General features: G+C 65.2%; 2 protein-coding genes across 3 annotated transcripts in view; one reads left to right on the top strand and one right to left on the bottom strand.

The window, feature by feature from the left end:
* Positions 1-13,414, top strand: part of KDM6B (lysine demethylase 6B) — a 33,769-nt gene extending 20,355 nt beyond the window's left edge. The window contains 10 exon segments of the mRNA XM_071800236.1: positions 410-615; positions 2,028-2,092; positions 2,679-2,747; positions 3,827-3,975; positions 5,034-5,148; positions 6,281-6,468; positions 8,221-8,362; positions 9,186-9,312; positions 11,334-11,504; positions 13,313-13,414. Of these exon segments, the coding sequence (XP_071656337.1) occupies positions 410-615; positions 2,028-2,092; positions 2,679-2,747; positions 3,827-3,975; positions 5,034-5,148; positions 6,281-6,468; positions 8,221-8,362; positions 9,186-9,312; positions 11,334-11,504; positions 13,313-13,336 (1,256 nt within the window). The 3' untranslated portion in view covers positions 13,337-13,414.
* Positions 13,415-15,056: 1,642 nt separating this feature from the next.
* On the bottom strand, positions 15,057-19,262 carry NAA38 (N-alpha-acetyltransferase 38, NatC auxiliary subunit). Of its 2 annotated transcripts, XM_071800138.1 has the most exons (4): positions 19,147-19,262; positions 17,502-17,667; positions 16,254-16,373; positions 15,057-16,213 (listed from the first exon to the last, which is right to left on the bottom strand). In XM_071800138.1, exons 1-3 carry the CDS (start codon positions 19,177-19,179, stop codon positions 16,261-16,263), a joined length of 312 nt encoding a protein of 103 aa, XP_071656239.1. In that variant the 5' UTR covers positions 19,180-19,262; the 3' UTR covers positions 15,057-16,213; positions 16,254-16,260. The 2 variants fall into 2 exon arrangements, with proteins under 2 accessions (XP_071656239.1, XP_071656238.1); XM_071800137.1 differs by having other exon boundaries at positions 15,057-16,373.
* Between the last annotated feature and the right edge of the window lie 785 nt (positions 19,263-20,047).

The following is a 20,047-nucleotide window of genomic DNA, read 5'->3' as shown; positions in this document are numbered from 1 at the left end:
CCCCCCTGTCCCCATGGGACCTCCCCTGTCCCCTTGGGGACCCCCTTGGGGACCCCCCCCCCATTGTGCCCCCCCATTTCCCGCAGACCTGGGCCTGTTCAGCACCAAAATGCTGCTGGAGCCCAATGTCCCCATGCCCATCCCTGTCCCCATGGGAGCCCCTTTATCCTCATGGGACCCTCCCTGTCCCCTTGAGGACCCCCTTGGGGACCCCCCCACATTGTGCCCCCCCCCATTTGATGTCCCGCCGCAGACCTGGGCCTGTTCAGCACCAAATCGCTGCTGGAGCCCAATGTCCCCATCGCTCTTCTGGTCCCCATAGGACCCTCCTGTCCCCATGGGACCCCCCCTGTCCCCTTGGGGACCCCCTTGGGGACCCCCCCACATTGTGCCCCCCCGTTTCCCGCAGACCTGGGCCTGTTCAGCACCAAGACGCTGGTGGAGGCGAGCGGCGAGCACGCGGTCGAGGTTCGCACGCAGGTCCAGCAGCCGTCGGACCAGAACTGGGACCTCTCCGGCACCCGGCAAGTGTGGCCCTGCGCCAGCAGCCGCTCGCACACCACCATCGCCAAGTACGCCCAGTACCAGGCCTCCTCCTTCCAGGAGGCCCTGCAGGTCAGTGGGGACACACAGGGACACCTGGGGACACCTGGGGACACGTGGGGAGGTGATGGGACATGGGGACACATCATGGGGACATGGTGGCAGGGCTGGCACCACCATCGCCAAGTACGCCCAGTACCAGGCCTCCTCCTTCCAGGAGGCCCTGCAGGTCAGTGGGGACACACAGGGACACCTGGGGACACCTGGGGACACGTGGGGAGGTGATGGGACATGGGGACACATCATGGGGACATGGTGGCAGGGCTGGCACCACCATTGCCAAGTACGCCCAGTACCAGGCCTCCTCCTTCCAGGAGGCCCTGCAGGTCAGTGGGGACACACAGGGACACCTGGGGACACCTGGGGACACGTGGGGACACGGGGGGAGGTGATGGGACACAGCAGCTGGGCTGGCACCAGTATGACCCAGTACACCCAGTACCAGGCCTCCTCCTTCCAGAAGGCCCTGCAGGTCAGTGGGGACACATAGGGACACCTGGGGACACGTGGGGACACGTGGGGAGGTGATGGGACATGGGGACACATGGGGACATGGTGGCAGGGCTGGCACCACCATAGCCAAGTACGCCCAGTACCAGACCTCCCCCTTCCAGGAGGCCCTGATGGTCACTGTGGGGGACATGGGGACACTTGGGGACATGGGGGGACACTTAGGGACATGTAGGGACACATGGGGACATGTAGTGGCACATGGGAAGGTGATGGGACACATGGGGACATATAGGGACACATGGAGGATGTGGGGACACATGGGGACACGTAGGGATACATGGGGACATGTGGGGACACATAGGGACATGTAGGGACACATAGGGACATGTAGGGACGTGTGGGGAGGTGATGGGACATGGGGACATGGGGGGACACTTAGGGACATGTAGGGACACATGGGGACATGTGGGACACATGAGAAGGTGATGGGACACATGGAGGATGTGGGGACACATGGGGACACATAGGGATACATGGGGACATGTGGGGACACATAGGGACATGTAGGGACACATGGGGACACGTAGGGACATGTAGGGACACGTGGGGAGGTGATGGGACATGGGGACACATGGGGACATGGTGGCAGGGCTGGCACCAGTATGGCCCAGTACACCCAGTACCAGGCGTTCTCCTTCCAGGAGGCCCTGATGGTCACTGGGGGGGACATGGGGACACTTGGGGACATGGGGACACATGGAGGGACATGGGACACTTGGGGACAGTGGGAGGAGGGGGCGGGACATGAACGTCCCTTCCTGTCCTGGTGAAGGTGTCTCGGTGTCTCATGTCCCCTGGTGTCCCCTGGTGTCCCCTCATGTCCCCTGGTGTCCCCTGGTGTCCCCTCATGTCCCCTGGTGTCCCCTGGTGTCCCCTGGTGTCCCTCACGCCCTGCGGTGACGTCCCCACAGGAGGACAAGGACAGCGAGGACGACGAGGGGGACGAACCCGACAGCACCACCGACCCCCCCCCCAGGTACGGCCACCCTGGCCCCTCCTGTGTCACCTGGGGGGTCCCTGTGTCACTGGGGGGTCCCTGTGTCCCTAAGGGTCCCTGTGTCACCTGGGGTGTCACTGGGGGGGTCCCTGTGTCATTGGGGGGTCCCTGTGTCCCCAGGGGTCCCTGTGTCACTGGGGGGGTCCCTGTGTCACCTGGGGGGTCCCTGTGTCCCTAAGGGTCCCTGTGTCACCTGGGGTGTCACTGGGGGGTCTTTGTGTCATTGGGGGGTCCATGTGTCCCTAGGGGTCCCTGTGTCACTGGGGGGGTCCCTGTGTCACCTGGGGGTCCCTGTGTCACCTGGGGGGTTCATGTGTCCCTAAGGGTCCCTGTGTCACCTGGGGGGTCCCAGTGTCACCTGGGGGGTCCATGTGTCCCCAGGGGTCCCTGTGTCACTGGGGGGGTCCCTGGTGTCCCCAGAGGTCCCAGTTTCACTGGGATGTCCCCAGAGCCCTGGGGTGTCCCTTGGGGGAATGGGGGGATGGGGTGTGGGGGATGTGACCCCCCCCGGTGTCCCCTGTCCCCCCGTGACCCCACTGATGTGTGTCCCCTCCCCCCCCCCCAGCAACCCCGACCAGAAATGTCACCAGATCATCAAGTTTGGGACCAACATCGACCTGTCGGACGCCAAGAGGTGGGGGAGGGGCACCCAAGGTGGGGGAGGGGCACCCAAGGGTGGGGGAGGGGCACCCAGGGGTCGGGGGGGTCACCTGAGTTTGGGGGCCGGGGGGGGGCACCCTGAGGTCAGAGGCCCCTGAAGCCCCGCCCACTGCGGCCCCACCCACTGAGCCCCTCCCAAGGCCCTGCCCCCCAACCACACCACCTCGAGGCTCCGCCCCCCGAGGCCCTGCTGCCCCTAGGCCACGCCCCCACCACCCCTAGGGCCCCGCCCCCCTGAGGCCCCACCCCCAAGTCCCCTCCCACTGAGCCCTTCCTGAGACCCCACTCCCCCCACCCTGCACCCCTTGAGGCCCCGCCCCCCTGAGGCCCCACCCCCCGAGGCCCCACCCCCCGAAGCCCCGCCCACTGAGCCCTTCCTGAGACCCCACTCCCCCCACCCTGCACCCCTTGAGGCCCCGCCCCCCTGAGGCCCCACCCCCCGAGGCCACACCCCCCGAAGCCCCGCCCACTGAGCCCTTCCTGAGACCCCACTCCCCCCACCCTGCACCCCTTGAGGCCCCGCCCCCCGAGGCCCCACCCCCCCGAGGCCACACCCCCCGAAGCCCCGCCCACTGAGCCCTTCCTGAGACCCCACTCCCCCCACCCTGCACCCCTTGAGGCCCCGCCCCCCGAGGCCCCACCCCCCCGAGGCCACACCCCCCGAAGCCCCGCCCACTGAGCCCTTCCTGAGACCCCACTCCCCCCACCCTGCACCCCTTGAGGCCCCGCCCCCCGAGGCCCCACCCCCCGAGGCCACGCCCCCCCTGAGGCCCCACCCACTGACCTCTTCCTGAGACCCCACTCCCCCCGCCCTGCACCACTCCTGAGGCCCTGCCCCTGTGACCCCGCCCCCTCTGAGGCCACACCCCTCTTAGGCCACGCCCCCCCACCATGCCCCCTGTGGCCACGCCCCCCTCAGGCCCCACCTCTCTGAGGCCCCAGCTCCATAGGCACCGTCTCTCTGAGGCACCACCCTCCTGAAGCCCCGCCCCCCTGAGGCCACGCCCACCCGGGCCCCGCCCCCCTGAGGCCACGCCCCCTTTCCCCGCCCAGGTGGAAGCCGCAGCTGCAGGAGCTGCTGAAGCTGCCGGCGTTCATGAGGGTGTCGTCCACCGGGAACATGCTGAGCCACGTGGGCCACACCATCCTGGGCATGAACACCGTGCAGCTCTACATGAAGGTGCCCGGGAGCAGAACCCCTGGTGAGCGGGGACACTGGGGACATTGGGGACATCGGGGGGACATGGGGACATTGGGGGGACATGGGGACATGGGGGGACATGGGGGCAAGGGGGGAACATGAGGACATGGGGACAGGGCCACACCATCCTGGGCATGAACACCGTGCAGCTCTACATGAAGGTGCCCGGGAGCAGAACCCCCGGTGAGCGGGGACGTTGGGGACATTGAGGACATCGGGGGGACATGGGGACATTGGGGGGACATGGGGACATGGGGACAGGGCCACACCATCCTGGGCATGAACACCGTGCAGCTCTACATGAAGGTGCCCGGGAGCAGAACCCCCGGTGAGCAGGGACGTTGGGGACATTGGGGACATCGGGGGGACATGGGGACAATGGGGGGACATGGGGACATGGGGGGACATGGGGACAATGGGGGAACATGAGGACATGGGGACAGGGCCACACCATCCTGGGCATGAACACCGTGCAGCTTTACATGAAGGTGCCCGGGAGCAGAACCCCCGGTGAGCGGGGACGTTGGGGACATTGGGGACATCGGGGGGACATGGGGGGACATGGGGACATCGGGGGGAGACAGCACAGGGGGGGACACAGGGGACATGAGGATGTCAGTGGAACATGGGGACAGGGATATAGGGACAGGGGGACAATGGGACAGGGTGATATGGGGACAAGGGGACGTGGGGACAGCGGGACATGGGGACAGGGTGACACGGGGATATGGGGATAGGGGGACATGAGGACAGGGGACATGGGGACAGGGGGATAATGGGACAGAAGGACATGGGGACAGAGGGACAAGGGGACAGGGGAATATGTGGTTATGGGGACACATGGGGACACATGGGGGACAGGGCCACACCATCCTGCACACATCCCCCCCACACTATCCCCACCCCCTTGGCCATGGGTGACACTGAGGGTGACACCGGGGACATTGTGGGGGACAACACTGATTGTCCCCATCCCGGGGGGGGGGGGTGACGGTGACCCCGGGGTGACGGTGACCCCAGGGGTGACCCCGCGGTGACGGTGACACCGTCCCCCCCCAGGGCACCAGGAGAACAACAACTTCTGCTCGGTGAACATCAACATCGGGCCCGGGGACTGCGAGTGGTTCGCGGTGCACGAGCACTACTGGGAAACCATCTCCGCCTTCTGCGACAAGTGAGGGCGGGGCCTGCGGGAGGGGCGGGGCCTGCGGCGGAGGGGGCGGGGCCCGGGATGAAGTGGGTGTGGCCTGCGATGAGGGCGGGGGTTGTGTTGGGGGGTGAGGTTTGAGTTGGGGGAGTGGTGCTGGCAGAGCAGGTTGGTGGTCAGAGGGGGTGTGGCCAATGGGAGGAGGCGTGGTCTCCGATGGGCGGGGCCTGGGAGGGGGCGTGGCCACGGGGGAGTGATGCTGGGAGAACCGGTTGGTGCTCAGAGGGGGTGTGGTCTGAGGGGGCGTGACCAGAGGGGGTGTGGCCAATGGGAAGAGGCGTGGACTTCAACAGGCGGGGCCTGGGAGGGGTGTGGCCTGGGAGGGGGTGTGGCCAAGGGGAGTGATGCTGGCAGAGCAGGTTGGTGGTCACAGGGGGCGTGGCCAATGGGAGGAGGCGTGGCCTCCGATGGGCGGGGCCTGGGAGGGGGTGTGGCCAAGGGGAGTGATGCTGGCAGAGCAGGTTGGCGGTCAGAGGGGGTGTGGCCTCCGAGGGGCGTGGCCAAGGAGAGGGTGGGGCTGGGGAAGGGCTGTGGAGCCAATGAGTGGGGCCAATACTTAGGGGTGTGGCTAAGGGGTGTGGGCGTGGCTTGGCACAGGGGGCGTGGCCAGAGCCCCCATAGCCTCTGTGAGCATGGGGAGGGGGTGTGGAGCCAGTGGGCGGGGCCAATTCTTGGGGGTGTGGCTAAGGGGTGTGGGCGTGGCTTGGCACAGGGGGCGTGGCCAGACCCCCCATAGCCACTGTGAGCATGGGGGCGGGGCAGGGGGAGGGGGTGTGGAGCTAGTGGGCGGGGCCAATTCTTGGGGGTGTGGCTAAGGGGTGTGGGCGTGGCTTGGCACAGGGGGCGTGCCCAGACCCCCCCATAGCCACTGTGAGCATGGGGGCGGGGCAGGGGGAGGAGGTGTGTGGCTAGTGGGCGGGGCCAATTCTTGGGGGTGTGGCTAAGGGGTGTGGGCGTGGCTTGGCTCAGTGGGCATGGCCAGAGTGGGCAAAGCAACGGGTGCATTGGGCGGATTGTGGGGGAGTTTGGGTGGGCGTGGGGGGGTTGGGCGTGGGCGGGGGTGTGGGCGGGGCGTGTCGTGACCCCGCCCCTCCCGCAGGCAGGGCGTGGACTACCTGACGGGCTCGTGGTGGCCGGTGCTGGAGGACCTGTACCGCTCGCACATCCCCGTGTACCGGTTCGTGCAGCGCCCGGGGGACCTGGTGTGGATCAACGCGGGCACCGTGCACTGGGTGCAGGCCACGGGCTGGTGCAACAACATCGCCTGGAACGTGGGGCCGCTCACCGGTGGGCGCGGGGACCCGGGGGGGACGTGGGGACAGCGGGGGGGACGTGGGGACAGCGGGGGGGACGGGGACATGGGGGTGGGCGGGGGGGTATGGGGATACGGGGGGATATGGGGGCATGGGGCGATATGGGGATACAGGGGGATATGGGGATAGAGGGGGATATGGGGATACAGGGGGATATGGGGGCATGGGGCGATATGGGGATACAGGGGGATATGGGGATAGAGGGGGATATGGGGACATGGGGCGATATGGGGATACAGGGGGATATGGGGATAGAGGGGGATATGGGGACATGGGGGGATATGGGGATAGAGGGGCATGGGGGGACATTGGGGGACAGGGGGATATGGGGGGGATATGGGGATACAGGGGGATATGGGGGCATGGGGCGATATGGGGATACAGGGGGATATGGGGATAGAGGGGGATATGGGGATAGAGGGGGATATGGGGATAGAGGGGCATGGGGGGACATTGGGGGACAGGGGGATATGGGGGGGATATGGGGATACAGGGGGATATGGGGACATGGGGGGATATGGGGATAGAGGGGCATGGGGGGACATTGGGGGACATGGGGGGATATGGGGACAGGAGCATATAGGGGGACATGGGGATGGGGGGGGGATATGGGGACATGGGGGGATATGGGGATAGAGGGGCATGGGGGGACATTGGGGGACAGGGGGACATGGGGGGGATATGGGGACAGGGGATATGGGGGGACGTGGGGGGATATGGGGACGTGGGGATATGGGGATATTGAAGGACAGGGGGATATGGGGACATGGGGGGGATATGGGGACGGGGATATGGGGAGAGGGGGCTATGGGGACAGGGGGACATGGGATATGGGGATACAGGGACATGTGGGGACATTGGGGGACACTGGGGGACAGGGAGATATGGGGGGACATGAGGACATTGAGACATGGGAATATGAGGAGAGGGGGGCAGGGGGATTTGGGGATACAGTGGCTTGTGGGGACATTGGGGGACATGGGGATGGGGACATGGGGGGCTATGGGGATACAGGGGGCATGTGGGGACATTGGGGACATGGGGATGGGGATATGGGGATACAGGGGGCATGTGGGGACATCAAGGACACTGGGGGACATGGGGACGTGGGGCTATGGGGATACAGGGGCATGTGGGGACATTGGGGGACATGGAGGGATATGGGGGGGACATGAGGACATGGAGGGACACATGGGACACAGTGGGGACCCCCGCTGTCCCCTGATGTCCCCGCTGTCCCCTGATGTCCCCGCTGTCCCCTGATGTCCCTGATGTCCCTGCTGTCCCCTGATGTCCCCGCTGTCCCCTGATGTCCCTGATGTCCCCGCTGTCCCCTGATGTCCCTGATGTCCCCGCTGTCCCCTGATGTCCCTGATGTCCCTGCTGTCCCCTGATGTCCCCGCTGTCCCCTGATGTCCCTGATGTCCCCGCTGTCCCCTGATGTCCCCGCTGTCCCCTGATGTCCCCGCTGTCCCCTGATGTCCCTGATGTCCCCGCTGTCCCCTGATGTCCCCGCTGTCCCCTGATGTCCCCGCTGTCCCCTGATGTCCCTGATGTCCCCGCTGTCCCCTGATGTCCCCGCTGTCCCCTGATGTCCCCTGATGTCCCTGCTGTCCCCTGATGTCCCTGATGTCCCTGCTGTCCCCTGATGTCCCTGATGTCCCCGCTGTCCCCTGATGTCCCCGCTGTCCCCTGATGTCCCCGCTGTCCCCGTTGTCCCCCCCAGCCTACCAGTACCAGCTGGCCCTGGAGCGCTACGAGTGGAACGAGGTGAAGAACGTCAAGTCCATCGTGCCCATGATCCACGTGTCCTGGAACGTGGCGCGGACCGTGAAGATCAGCGACCCCGACCTCTACGCCATGATCAAGTGAGGGGGACACGGGGACGTTGGGGACATGGGGGACACGGGGGGCACTGGGGACACGGGGGACACGGAGGACACTGGAGACATGGGGGACGTTGGGGACATGGGGGACACGGGGGACATGGGGGACACGGGGGACACAGAGGAACACGGAGGACACTGGAGACATGGGGGACGTTGGGGACATGGGGGACACGGGGGACACAGAGGAACACGGAGGACACTGGAGACATGGGGGACATTGGGGGCATTGGGGACACAGGGGACATGGGGGACACGGGGGACATTGGGGACATGGGGGACACTGGGGATGGGGACATGGGACCCAGTGGGAGTGACAGTGGGGACAGGACCATGATGGGGACAGGGATGGGACAATGATGGGGACAGGACCATGATGGGGGCAGGGATGGGACAATGATGGGGACAGGGCTATGATGGGGACAAGGGTGGGACAATGATGGGGACAGGGCCATGATGGGGACAGGGATGGGACAATGATGGGGACAGGGCCATGATGGGGACAAGGGTGGGACAATGGTGGGGACAGGACCATGATGGGGACAGGGACATAGTGGGGACAGAGATGGGAGAATGGTGGGGACAGGACCATGATGGGGACAAGGGTGGGACCACAACGGGGACAGGACCATGGTGGGAACGACAGTGGGGACAGGGCCATGGTGGGGACAGGGATGGGACAATGATGGGAACAGGGCCACATGGGGCCCCGTTGGTGCCACATGGGCGCCCCGCTGGTGCCACATGGGCGCCCCGCTGGTGCCACCCGTTGTCACCCGCTGTCACCGCGCCGTCCCCGCCGCAGGTACTGCCTCCTGCAGTCCATCAAGCACCTGCAGGTGCAGCGCGAGAGCCTGGTCCGCGCCGGCAAGAAGATCGCGTACCAGGGCCGGGTGAAGGACGAGCCGGCCTACTACTGCAACGAGTGCGACGTGAGTGCAACGCGGCGCGGCCTTGGTGGCACCTTGGGGTGGCCTTGGTGGCACCTTGGGGTGGCCTTGGTGGCACCTTGGGGTGGTCTCGGTGTCACCTTGGTGTGGCTTTGGCCATGGTCTTGGTGTGATCTTGGTGTGGTCTTGGCCATGGTCTTGGTGGCCCCTTGGTATGTTCTTGGTGTCACCTTGGTATGGTCTTGGTGTCACCTTGGTGTGGTCTTGGTGTCACCTTGGTGTGGTCTTGGTGTCACCTTGGTGTTATCTTGGCCATGGCCTTGGTGTCACCTTGGTGTTATCTTGGCCATGGCCTTGGTGTCACCTTGGTGTTATCTTGGCCATGGCCTTGGTGTCACCTTGGTGTGGTCTTGGCCATGGCCTTGGTGTCACCTTGGCATGGTCTTGATGCCACCTTGGCCATGCTCCTGGTGTCACCTTGGTGTGGTCTTGGCCATGGCCTTGGTGTCACCTTGGTATGGTCTTGGTGTCACCTTGGTGTGGTCTTGGCCATGGTCTTGGTGTCACCTTGGTGTGGTCTTGGTGTCACCTTGGCCATGATCTTGGTGTCACCTTGGCCATGATCTTGGTGTCACCTTGGCCATGATCTTGGTGTCACCTTGGCCATGGTCTTGGTGTCACCTTGGTATGGTCTTGGTGTCACCTTGGCATGGTCTTGGCCATGTACTTGGTGTCACCTTGCTGTGGTCTTGGTGTCTCCTTGGTATGGTCTTGGTGTCACCTTGACGTGGTCTTGGTGTCACCTTGGTGTGGTCTTGGCCATGGTCTTGGTGTCACCTTGGTGTGGTCTTGATGCCACCTTGGCCATGGTCTTGGTGTCACCTTGGTAATGGTCTTGGTGTCACCTTGGTGTGGTCTTGGCCATGGTCTTGGTGTCACCTTGGTATGGTCTTGATGCCACCTTGGCCATGCTCTTGGTGTCACCTTGGTGTGGTCTTGGCCATGGTCTTGGTGTCACCTTGGTATGGTCTTGGTGCCACCTTGGCCATGGTCTTGGTGTCACCTTGGTGTGGTCTTGGCCATGGTCTTGGTGTCACCTTGGCTATGGTCTTGGTGTTATCTTGGCCATGGTCTTGGTGTCACCTTGGTAATGGTCTTGGTGCCACCTTGGTGTGGTCTCGGTGTCACCTTGGTGTGGTCTTGGTGGCACCTTGGTGTGGTCTTGGCCATGGTCTTGGTGTCACCTTGGTATGGTCTTGGTGTCACCTTGGTGTGGTCTTGGTGTCACCTTGGTATGGTCTTGATGCCACCTTGGCCATGCTCTTGGTGTCACCTTGGTGTCACCTTGGCCATGGTCTTGGTGTCACCTTGGTGTTATCTTGGCCATGGTCTTGGTGTCACCTTGGTGTGGTCTTGGTGTCACCTTGGTGTGGTCTTGGTGTCACCTTGGTGTGGTCTTGGCCATGGTCTTGGTGTCACCTTGGCCATGATCTTGGTGTCACCTTGGCCATGGTCTCGGTGTCACCTTGGTATGGGCTTGCTGTCACCTTGGTATGATCTTGGCCATGCTCTTGGTGTCACCTTGGTGTGGTCTTGGTGTCACCTTGGTGTGGTCTTGGCCGTGGTCTTGGTGTCACCTTGGTGTGGTCTTGGTGTCACCTTGGCCATGATCTTGGTGTCACCTTGGCCATGGTCTTGGTGTCACCTTGGCCATGGTCTTGGTGTCACCTTGGCATGGTCTTGGCCATGTACTTGGTGTCACCTTGGTGTGGTCTTGGCCATGTACTTGGTGTCACCTTGGCCATGATCTTGGTGTCACCTTGGCCATGGTCTTGGTGTCTCCTTGGTGTGGTCTTGGTGTCACCTTGGTGTGGTCTTGGCCATGGCCTTGGTGGCACCTTGGCCATGCTCTTCTTGTTACCTTGGCACGATCTTGGCATCATTTGTCCCCCCGTGTCCCCCCAGGCGGAGGCGTCACCATCCCCACGTGTCCCCACATGTCCCTGCGTGTCCCGCGTGTCCCCGCGTGTCCCACGTGTCCCCGTGTCCCCGTGTCCCCGCAGGTGGAGGTGTTCAACATCCTGTTCGTGACGAGCGAGACGGGCGGGCGCAACACGTACCTGGTGCACTGCGAGGGCTGCGCGCGGCGCCGCAGCGGCCACCTGCACGGCGTGGTGGTGCTGGAGCAGTACCGCACCGAGGAGCTCATGCAGATCTACGACGGCTTCACCCTGGTGGGGACACGGGGGCGATGGGGACAATGGGGACATTGGGGGCGATGGGGGCAATGGGGACATTGGGGGCAATGGGGACAATGGGGGCAATGGTGGTGGTGCTGGAGCAGCACCGCACCGAGGAGCTCATGCAGATCTACGACGGCTTCACCCTGGTGGGGACACTGGGACGATGGGGACATTGGGGACAATGGGGGCAATGGGGGCATTGGGGACATTGGGGACAATGGGGACAATGGGGACATTGGGGGCGATGGGGGTGATGGGGACATTGGGGACAATGGGGACAATGGTGGTGGTGCTGGAGCAGTACCGCACCGAGGAGCTCATGCAGATCTACGACGGCTTCACCCTGGTGGGGACACTGGGACGATGGGGACATTGGGGACAATGGGGGCAATGGGGGCATTGGGGACATTGGGGACAATGGGGACAATGGGGACATTGGGGGCGATGGGGGTGATGGGGACATTGGGGACAATGGGGACAATGGTGGTGGTGCTGGAGCAGTACCGCACCGAGGAGCTCATGCAGATCTACGACGGCTTCACCCTGGTGGGGACACTGGGGACAGTGGGGACAGTGGGGGTGATGGGGACAATGGGGGCATTGGGGGTAATGGGGGCATTGGGGGCATTGGGGACAATGGGGGCATTGGGGGCATTGGGGGTGATGGGGGCATTGGGGGCGATGAGGGCAATGGGAGCAATGGGGGTGATGGGGACAATGGGGGCAGTGGGGACAATGGGGGCATTGGGGACATTGGGGGCAATGGGAGCAATGGTGGTGGTGCTGGAGCAGCACCGCACCAAGGAGCTCATGCAGATCTACGACGGCTTCACCCTGGTGGGGACACTGGGGACAATGGGGACATTGGGGGTGATGGGGACATTGGGGGTAGTGGGGGCATTGGGGGCATTGGGGGTGATGGGGGCATTGGGGGTAGTGGGGGCATTGGGGGCATTGGGGGTGATGGGGGCATTGGGGGCAATGGGGGCATTGGGGGTGATGGGGACATTGGGGACTTTGGAGGCATTGGGGACAGTGGGGGCAATGGGGGGCAATGGGGACATTGGGGACAATGGGGACAATGGGGGCAATGGGGACAATGGGGACATTGGGGGTAGTGGGGGCATTGGGGGTAATGGGGGTAATGGGGGCAATGGGGGTAATGGGGGCAATGGGGGGAGTGGGGACAATGGGAGAAATGGGGGCAATGGGGGCAATGGGAACATTGGGGGTAATGGGGGCATTGGGGACTTTGGAGGCATTGGGGACATTGGGGGTGATGGGGGCAATGGGGTCATTGGGGACATTGGGGGCGATGGGGGTAATGGGGACATTGGGGACATTGGGGGCAATGGGGGCAATGGGGTTAATGGGGGCATTGGGGGTGATGGGGACATTGGGGGTGATGGGGCAATGGGGCCAATGGGGGTAATGGGGGCATTGGGGAGACTGCGGACACTGGGGGACAGGGGACAGTGGGGAGACTGGGGGACAATGTGGGGACAGGGGACACCAGGGGGACAGGGGACATGGGGGGGACATGGGGGGGACACCTGGGGACACCAGGGGACATCTGGGGACACTGGGGATGCCCCTTTTGGGGGGGACAGGGTGCGGGAACCCCCAAAGTGATGTGACAACATGGGGACATCTGGGGTTGGGGACACCCCCCCCACCCAGTGTCACCCACATGTCCCCCATGTCCCCAAGGCAGTGGGGGTGGGTGGGTGGGAGGGGGGAGGTGCCACCCCCGGACGCCTGGGTCCCCCTGACACCCCCCTCCCCCCCCATTGTTACAGGTGACGTCACCCAGTGCCAGATGAGCCCAACCCCCCCCACCGGGGGACACTTGGGGACGCGGGGGGGGGACACAGACCCCCTCCCCCCCCTTTTTATTTATTCACCGAGAAATCACCCCAAAAATCACCACCCCCCCCCCACAAAGCGGCGCTGGGGGGGACCCGGACGGACAGACGGACGCCAAGGGGGGGGGTGGGTTGAACCCCCCCCCCCCCCCCCATTTTTATATTAAAAAGATGTTGATTTATAGGAATTTTCAGACCCCCCCATGGTGGGGGATGGGGGGGGGGGGCCCTTATACCCCCCCCAAAAATTTGGGGGGCCCTGGTGTAACTTGGGGTGGGGTCCCCAAGAAAATGGGGGGGGGTTTAGTGCCCCCCCCCCAAACACGAGGGGGCGCCCCCGCCCCTCCCCCAGCATTAGGGGGGTGCTGGGGGGGGGGGGGGAGGGGCGCCCCCCCCTTTATGAAGATTCAACCAAAAACTCCCCCCCCCCCCCCCAAACCAGCCCCTCAGCCACTCCCCCCCCATACGGGTTGAGGGAGGGGGGGGGGGGGCATTTTGGGGGTGCCCCCCCGCCCCTCCCCCCATTCCGAGGTGGGCGGGGCTCAGGTCTGTGGGGGGAGGGGCTCCCCCCAAACCATGGTGCAAAGGGGGGGGGGAGGGGCTTGTGCTACCCCCACCCCCCCCCCCCCAAAAAAAAATAAGGGGGGGACAGCGGGAGCCCCTCCCCCCCCCCCCACCCTCTTTTTTATGTAAATGATCTTTTTTTGCCTCTTTTTTAATTTATACGGGGGGGGGAGGGGAGGGGGGGGAGGGGTCGCTTTATTTATTGGGGGGGGGGAGGGGTCAATGACCCCATGTGACCTCTTGACCTTGGGGGGGGCGGGGGGGGGGATCCCGGCCCCCCCCCCCCCCCATTTGGTGCTGGGCCCTTTGGCCACCCCGGCCCCTCCCCCAACCCCCCCACCCCCCCCACCCCTCCCCCCTCCGGGTGTTTTAGGGGGTGGGGGAGGGGCTGGGCTGCCCCCCCCGCCCCTCCCCCCCCCGCAGAAGCTATTTTGTACCTGAGATTAAATTAATTAATGGCAAAGCCCAGAGAGCTGCTAATTGGGGGGGGGGAGGGGGGGGAATTGGGGGTACGGGGCGGGGGGAGGGGGGGAATCGGGGGGGGAGGGGCAGCAATTGGGGTTTGGGGTGGGGGAGGGGCGGGAACGGGGGGTTTGGGGGTGGGGGAGGGGCAGCAATTGTGGTTCAGGGGTGGGGGAGGGAGGGAATTGGGGGTACAGGGGGTGGGGGAGGGGTTGAAATGGGGGTTCGGGGGGAATTGGGGGGGTAGAGGGAGTGGGGGGGGGGAAAATTTGGGGTTCAGGGGTGGGGGAGGGGGGGAATTGGGGGTAGAGGGGGTGGGGGAAGGGCAGAAATTGGGGGTTCAGGGGGTGGGGGAGGGGTGGGAATTGGGGTACAGGGGTGGGGGAGGGGCAGAAATTGGGGTTCGGGGGGAATTGGGGGGGTAGAGGGGGTGGGGGAGGGGGGGGATTGGGGGTTCGGGGGTGGGGGAAGGGCAGAAATTGGGGGTTCAGGGGGTGGGGGAGGGGTGGGAATTGGGGTACAGGGGGTGGAGGAGGGGCAGCAATTGGGGTTCAAGGGGAGGGGTTGAAATGGGGGTTCAGGGGGTGGGGGAGGGGTTGAATTTGGGGGTCCCCGTCCCATACCGGGGGACACACGGACACGGACACACGGACGCGGGACCTCGGTGGCTTTAATGGCCCAGCCGGGGGGGCCTCGGGGGGTTTGGGGGGGTCTGTCCTGGTCTTGGGGTGCATGGGGGTCCCACACGGTGCTGGGGGGTCCATGGGGGTCCCACACGGTGCTGGGGGGTCCTCAGGATGTTGGGGGGTCCATGGGGTCCCACACGGTGCTGGGGGGTCCTCAGGATGTTGGGGGGTCCATGGGGTCCCACACGGTGCTGGGGGGTCCTCAGGATGTTGGGGGGTCCATGGGGTCCCACACGGTGCTGGGGGGTCCTCAGGATGTTGGGGGGTCCATGGGGGTCCCACACGGTGCTGGGGGGTCCTCAGGATGTTGGGGGGTCCCCCATGGTGCTGGGGGGTCCTCAGGATGTTGGGGTTCATCCAGGGGTCCCACACGGTGCTGGGGGGTCCTCAGGATGTTGGGGGGTCCCCCATGGTGCTGGGGGGTCCTCAGGATGTTGGGGTTCATCCAGGGGTCCCACACGGTGCTGGGGGGTCCTCAGGATGTTGGGGGGTCCCCCATGGTGCTGGGGGGTCCTCAGGATGTTGGGGTTCATCCAGGGGTCCCACACGGTGCTGGGGGGTCCATGGCGGTGTCGGGGGGGTCACCCCAATGTTGGGGTCCCCTCAGGGTGCAGGACAATCCATGGTGGGGGGGTCCATGGTGGGGGGTCCATGGGGGTGTTGGGTCCATCTGGGGGGGTCCATGGGGGTGTTGGGTTCATCCATGGTGTCCGTGGGGTGTTGGGTTCATCCGGGGGGGTCCATGGGGTGCTGGGTCCATCCATGGGGTCCGTGGGGGTGTCGGGTCCATCCTGGGGGGTCCATAGGGTGCTGGGTCCATCCGGGGGGTCTGGGGGGTGTCGGGTCCATCCTGGGGGGTCCATGGGGTACTGGGTCCATCCGTGGGGTCCATGGGGGTGTCGGGTCCGTCCGTGGGGTCCGGGGGTGTTGGGTCCGTCCGTGGGGTCCATGGGGTGTCGGGTCCATCCGTGGGGTCCATGGGGTGTTGGGTCCATCCACGGGGTCCGGGGGGTGTTGGGTCCATCCATGGGGTCCGTGGGGGTGTCGGGTCCGTCCATGGGGTCCATGGGGTGTTGGGTCCATCCGTGGGGTCCATGGGGTGCTGGGTCCATCCGTGGGGTCCATGGGGTGTCGGGTCCATCCGTGGGGTCCGGGGGTGCTCTGGGGGGGTCAGGGGTAGGGGGGCCCCCCCGTGCTGTCCCGCTCCACCTCGATGGACACGATGTGGTGGCCGGGGACCATGGCCAGGCCCAGCACCCGCGGCTCGCTGCCCGGGAACGCGTCTGGGGGGACACGGGGTCAGGGACCCCCATGGGGACAGGGACACCCCCATGGGGACACACGGGGTCAGGGAACCCCCATGGGGGACACACGGGGTCAGGGACCCCCCATGGGGACACGGGGTCAGGGACCCCCATGGGGACACACGGGGTCAGGGACCCCCATGGGGACAGGGACACCCCCATGGGGACACACGGGGTCAGGGACCCCCCCATGGGGACACACGGGGTCAGGGACCCCCCCATGGGGACAGGGACACCCCCATGGGGACACACGGGGTCAGGGACCCCCCATGGGGACACACGGGGTCAGGGACCCCCCCCATGGGGACACACGGGGTCAGGGACCTCCATGGGGACAGGGAGACCCCCATGGGGGACACACGGGGTCAGGGACCCCCCATGGGGACACACGGGGTCAGGGACCCCCCATGGGGACATGGGGACCCCCCCAGGGGGGACACATGGGGACAGGGACCCCCCCATGGGGACATGGGGACCCCCATGGGGACACATGGGGTCAGGGACCCCCCATGGGGACATGGGGACCCCCCCAGGGGGGACACATGGGGACAGGGACCCCCCCATGGGGACATGGGGACCCCCATGGGGACACATGGGGTCAGGGACCCCCCAGGGGGACACACTGATCCCCCCATCCATCCATGGATCATTTCCCCCAAATGACCCCCAATATCTCATTGCCCCCCAACATCTCACCCCATATGACCCCCCCACAACCCCCATAATCCCCCATGACCCCCCCCAACCCCCCTGTGCCCCACATCCCCCCCCATACCCAAGACCCCCATGACCTCCTGTGCTGACCCCAGGATGCCATTGACCATAATGGTCCATCCATGGATCATTTCCCCCTAATGACCCCCAATATCCCACTGCCCCCCCATATCTCCCCCCATAGGACCCCCCCACAACCCCCCCATGACCCCCCTGTGCCCCACATCCCCCCCCATACCCAAGACCCCCATGACCTCCTGTGCTGACCCCAGGACGCCATTGACCATAATGGTCCACACATGGATCATTTCCCCCTAATGACCCCCAATATCCCACTGCCCCCCCATATCTCCCCCCATAGGACCCCCCCGTGCCCCCCCCGCCCCCCCGTACCCGAGGCCTTCAGGAACTCCTGCGCGGAGCCCAGGATGACGTTGGCGGCGCGGTCTGTGCACAGAAAGGCCCCCACCAGCGTCCGTCCGTCCGACATGCGGATGCGCAGGCTGCGGTTCAGCAGCGCCTCCAGGCGGCGCCGCCCCCCCGGGGCCCCCCCGGCCTCCTGGGGGACATTGGGGGGCACCCATGGGTGTCATGGCTTGGGGTGGGGGGGAAGGGGGGGCACCCATGGGTGCTGTAGATGGGGGGGGATTGGGGGGTCTCTATAGGACCCATCCTGGATGTGGGTGCTGCAGCGTCTATGGGTGCCCAACCCCCCCCAGAGGACTTGTGGGCGCCCCCATAGTGACCCCCAGCCCCCCCTTAGGCCCTATAGAGCCCCCATACCCCCCTCTTAGCCCCTATAGCACCCCCATAACCTCCCAGACCCTATAGAGCCCCCATATCCCCCTCTTAGCCCCTATAGCACCCCCATAACCTCCCAGACCCTATAGAGCCCCCATACCCCCCTCTTAGCCCCTATAGCACTCCCATAACCTCCCAGACCCTATAGAGCCCCCATACCCCCCTCTTAGCCCCTATAGAGCCCCCATAACTCCCCAGGCCCTATAGAGCCCCCATGACCCCCTTTTAGCCCCTATAGAGCTTCCAAAACCCCTAGACCCTATAGAGCCCCCATGGGCCCCTCTTGGCCCCTATAGAGCTCCCAAGCCCCCTCTTAGCCCCTATAGCACCCCCATAACCTCCCAGACCCTATAGAGCCCCCAAGCTCCCTCTTAGTCCCTATAGCACCCCCATAACCTCCCAGACCCTATAGAGCCCCCATGACCCCTCCTTAGCCCCTACAGAGCCCCCATACCCCCCAGCCCCCCTTAGACCCTATAGAGCCCCCTTACCCCCCACTTAGCTCCTATATCCCCCCCAGACCCCCTTGGCCCCTATAGAGCCCCCAAAACCCCCCAGACCCTATAGAGCCCCCTTAGCCCCTATATCCTCCCCAGACCCCCTTGGCTCCTACAGAGCCCCCATAACCCCTCAGATCCTATAGAGCCCCCATAGCCCCCTCTTAGCCCCTATAGAGTCCCCATACCCCCTCTTAGCCCCTATAGAGCCCCCAAAACCCCCAGACCCTATAGAGCCCCCATACCCCCCCTCTTGGCCTCTATAGCGCCCCCATAACCCCCCAGACCCTATAGAGACCCCATACACCTCTCTTAGCCCCTAGAGAGCCCCCCAAACCCCCCAGACCCTATAGAGCCCCCATAGCCCCCCAACCCCTATAAAGCCCCCATACCCCCCTTAGCCCCTATAGAGCCCCCAGACCCCCACAGCCCCCCATTAGTACCTATAGCCCCCCAACACCCCCCTTGGCCCCTGTAGCCCCCCCTTAACCCCTATAGAACCCCCTTAACCCCTATAGAACCCCCCTTAACCCCTATAGCCCCCCCAACCCCTACAGAACCCCCTTAGGCCCCCCATAACCCTCCCCAGCCCCTCCTTTAGTTCCTACAGCGCGCCCCCCCCAGCACCTCCCACATCCCCCTCAGTCCCTATAGCCCCCCCCATTCTGCACCCCCCAGCCCCCCTAAACCCCCCAAACCCCCCCCAAAACCCCCAAAACCCCCCCAAAACCCGCACTCACCGCCAGGCCCCGCCCGCCACCCGGCTCCGCCATGGCACCGTCCCCTTCCCAGCAGCCCCCGCGGCGCCGACTGCGCCTGCGCACGGACTACAACTCCCAGCAGCCCCCGCGGCGCCGGCTCGGAAAGGACTACATGTCCCAGCGTGCCCCGCGCCGCGGAAAGGGCGGGAACGCGGCGGCGTCGCCATGGCGACGGGGGCGGGCGCTTCTTCGGGAACTCTCGGGTTCCTTCGGGTTTTTCCGGGTTCTTTCGGGTCCCGTTCGGGCTCCTTCGGGTTCTTTCGGGTTCTTTCGGGTCCCGTTCGGGCTCCTTCGGGGAGGGCGGGGCCGCGGGGGCGCATGCGCGAAGCGGCCGCTGTCGGGGTAACGGGGGTGGGTGGGAGAGACCATTGAGGGGCGTGGGGGGGGAATGGGGGGGGACGAGAGACCATCGGGGGGAAAAATGGGGGGCGGGAGAGACTATTGGGGGTACCGGGGGGAGATGGGGGGTGGGAGAGACAATTGGGGCAATGGGGGGGTGGGGGGGACCATTGGGGAGAGAAATGGGGGGGTGGGAGAAACCACTGGGGTGCGGGGGGGGGGGGGTGGGCACCATTGTGGTCTCCTCCACTGTTCCCCCCCCCATTCCCCCCCAGGGCCATCGTGACCCCAACGACCGGTGACCGTCACCACCCCCTTGGGACCCCCCCAAAACCCCACCTAGAACCCCAAACCCCCCCCCAGAACCCCCAAACCCATCCCAGAACCCCCAAACCCCCCTAGAACCCCAAACCCCCCCAGGACCCCCAAACCCCCCCTAGAACCCCAAACCTCCCCCCAGAACCCCCAAACCCATCCCAGAACCCCCAAACCCCCCTAGAACCCCAAACCCCCCCAGGACCCCCAAACCCCCCCTAGAAAC

This window comes from Patagioenas fasciata, chromosome 29 (assembly GCF_037038585.1).
Source record: "Patagioenas fasciata isolate bPatFas1 chromosome 29, bPatFas1.hap1, whole genome shotgun sequence".
NCBI lineage: Eukaryota > Metazoa > Chordata > Aves > Columbiformes > Columbidae > Patagioenas > Patagioenas fasciata.
Note: the sequence above shows the minus strand (reverse complement) of the source record. Positions and strands in the feature narration are given on the sequence as shown.

Bases quoted from the DNA above. Each gene is read 5' to 3' on its own strand.
- NAA38 (XM_071800137.1), bottom strand. From the start codon at position 19,179: ATGGCGGAGCCGGGTGGCGGGCGGGGCCTGGCG. The intron at 17,668-19,146 runs GTGAGTGCGGGT...AATGTCCCCCAG, and splicing joins GTGGCGGGCGGGGCCTGGCG to GAGGCCGGGGGGGCCCCGGG. The intron at 16,374-17,501 runs GTACGGGGGGGC...GTGTCCCCCCAG, and splicing joins GGAGTTCCTGAAGGCCTCGG to ACGCGTTCCCGGGCAGCGAG.